Source organism: Prunus avium, chromosome 3, assembly GCF_965620075.1.
Source record: "Prunus avium chromosome 3, drPruAviu1.hap1.1, whole genome shotgun sequence".
In the NCBI taxonomy this organism is placed as follows: domain Eukaryota; kingdom Viridiplantae; phylum Streptophyta; class Magnoliopsida; order Rosales; family Rosaceae; genus Prunus; species Prunus avium.
This window is the reverse complement of record NC_142286.1, coordinates 6,092,249-6,094,144: the sequence shown is the minus strand read 5'-3', so window position 1 is coordinate 6,094,144 and position 1,896 is coordinate 6,092,249. Positions and strand designations below refer to the sequence as shown.

At 35.4% G+C, this 1,896-nt stretch overlaps 1 protein-coding gene across 1 annotated transcript; it reads left to right on the top strand.

Annotated features, from left to right (window-relative positions):
- The first annotated feature begins 992 nt into the window (after positions 1-992).
- On the top strand, positions 993-1,460 carry LOC110769454 (thionin-like protein 2). The gene is made up of 2 exons (XM_021973435.2): positions 993-1,272; positions 1,372-1,460. Exons 1-2 carry the CDS (start codon positions 993-995, stop codon positions 1,458-1,460), a joined length of 369 nt encoding a protein of 122 aa, XP_021829127.1.
- The last annotated feature ends 436 nt before the right edge of the window (positions 1,461-1,896 follow it).

Below are 1,896 nucleotides of genomic sequence, written 5' to 3'. Positions count from 1 at the left end.
CAAGCCACTATTTGCATTCCGTATTTAAGGTTGTGAAGAGAAGATGAGAGTGTAGTAGGTTTTTTAGATTGAAAGAGAAGAGTAATCTAGCAATAGAGTGTAGAGGAGTGTGTTTTTCTAAAACTTAATATGAAGAGTTGTGTGTACAGATGTACTAGGGTTAAGTATTAAGTTGGATGACCTTTTTTTGTCTTTTTACACAATAATAAAACTTAAGAGCTTAATAATTTAAGTATTGGGGTGAAGATTTTATTGTGGGGTTTAAATATAAAAACTGTGGGGTTTAAATAGAAAAACTCTATATTTTCTAGAAATAAAAGTATACATTCAATTATGTAACCACGCTAGTTCATAGCCCTATGAACTAATTTCCAATAAATTTAGCATACAACAAATACAAATTAAATGCAACAAAAGGTTAACACAAGAACAATAGGGAAAATTGCCAAGTAGACTACAAAATAGACTTTAGAAAAATAATATTTCCCTATTATTGAGTTTATTTACTCTTTTTTTTTTTGTCTAAAAAGACATCTTTATAAAAATAGAGGGGAAACCCCCAAGAAGACCACAAAACGAGGTCTCCAACTACAAGTGGAAACAGCAAGTTAATGGGCTATATAGGTTTAATTTTATTTTTCTTCAAAAACCTTACATGAGCTACAATAGGTTTTAAAAAATTTCTTCAAAAAGCTACGTACCTAGGTTGTAGCCCAGCGTAGTCTTGTTTGTAGAGATGAACTTTGAAAGGATACTTTAAAAAAAGACGGTTCGAATGATCGAAATACAATACGAATGACCCTACAAGAGTGTCCCTCAAAATGAAAGGGACTATTTTTTTCAAGTTCATAAGAAATCAATAAAACAACTACCTTAGTCGTCTCTACTAATAGTCCTGAAATACTTCACATACCGAGTCTTTATAAATAGGGACAGAAATTTTAGGTTTGATTGGTTGTGATATATCTTGTGTTGTGAGCCAGATACGAAAAATGGATAAGAAGGGAGTGATGTCTTTAGCGATCATCGCTTTCTTGGTGTTGGGGCAGTCCAACAGTACTAGAGCTGTCGAGAATCCACTGTGTTACGCCCAATGCCTCACTTGTCTCTACGGTGGCCCGTGGGCGATGGCTATATGCAGCGGTTTTTGCGCCGCAAACTGCATGACGGGAAGTCCTTCATTACGCAGTGTCCCAAAAGACAATCACTACTTCTGCAAGCTTGGTTGTGCATCTTCCTTGTGTGCCAGTTTCATCACTAGAGAAAACCCAGGTATATGGTACTTCTAGAGCTTCAAGCCCTCCACTAGTCTCTTTTGCACAGATTTATTTAACCTTTCTTCAATTAAGCTGAGTTCTCTTTTGCGTGCAGAGATTGCGAAAGTGGGTGGCTGTGCCGATTCTTGCTCAGAGAAATGCACCATGATGAATACCTTACCACCTAATTATAAGAAGGATTAGGGGGGGTTTGGTTAATTAATTATGATGTTATATATACTTTCACAAATGAGTGAAGTTTCTGCCAAGATATATGTAAGCTAATTTTAAAATAAAAATATATGGAAGATAAATGTTACTCTCATATGGATTGTTAAAGTGTGTTTGGAATTTTTTTGTCTTGCCCAATATTGTGGAAAAGAATAATAATGTTTAGGCCCTTGTCATACCACCTCATCGTGCCAGAAAAACTGTGTGGCCCTATGGCATACCACGTCATCATCTGGTATGACAAACAAATCGTTGAAACAACAATAACAAATCGATAGAAAAAAGAAGAAGAAGAATAACATGCATTAGAAAGAAACCCCTTTTATTGTAATTGAGAAACAGAATTTTGAATTTGTCCAAATGTTTTTCTTTGGATGGCTAGACCCACCACCCATCATAAAGAAATGGC

Coding starts and splice junctions, on each gene's coding strand:
- LOC110769454 (XM_021973435.2), top strand. CDS start 993: ATGGATAAGAAGGGAGTGATGTCTTTAGCGATCATCGCTTTCTTGGTG. Junction 1,273..1,371: donor CATCACTAGAGAAAACCCAG/GTATATGGTACT, acceptor TTTTGCGTGCAG/AGATTGCGAAAGTGGGTGGC.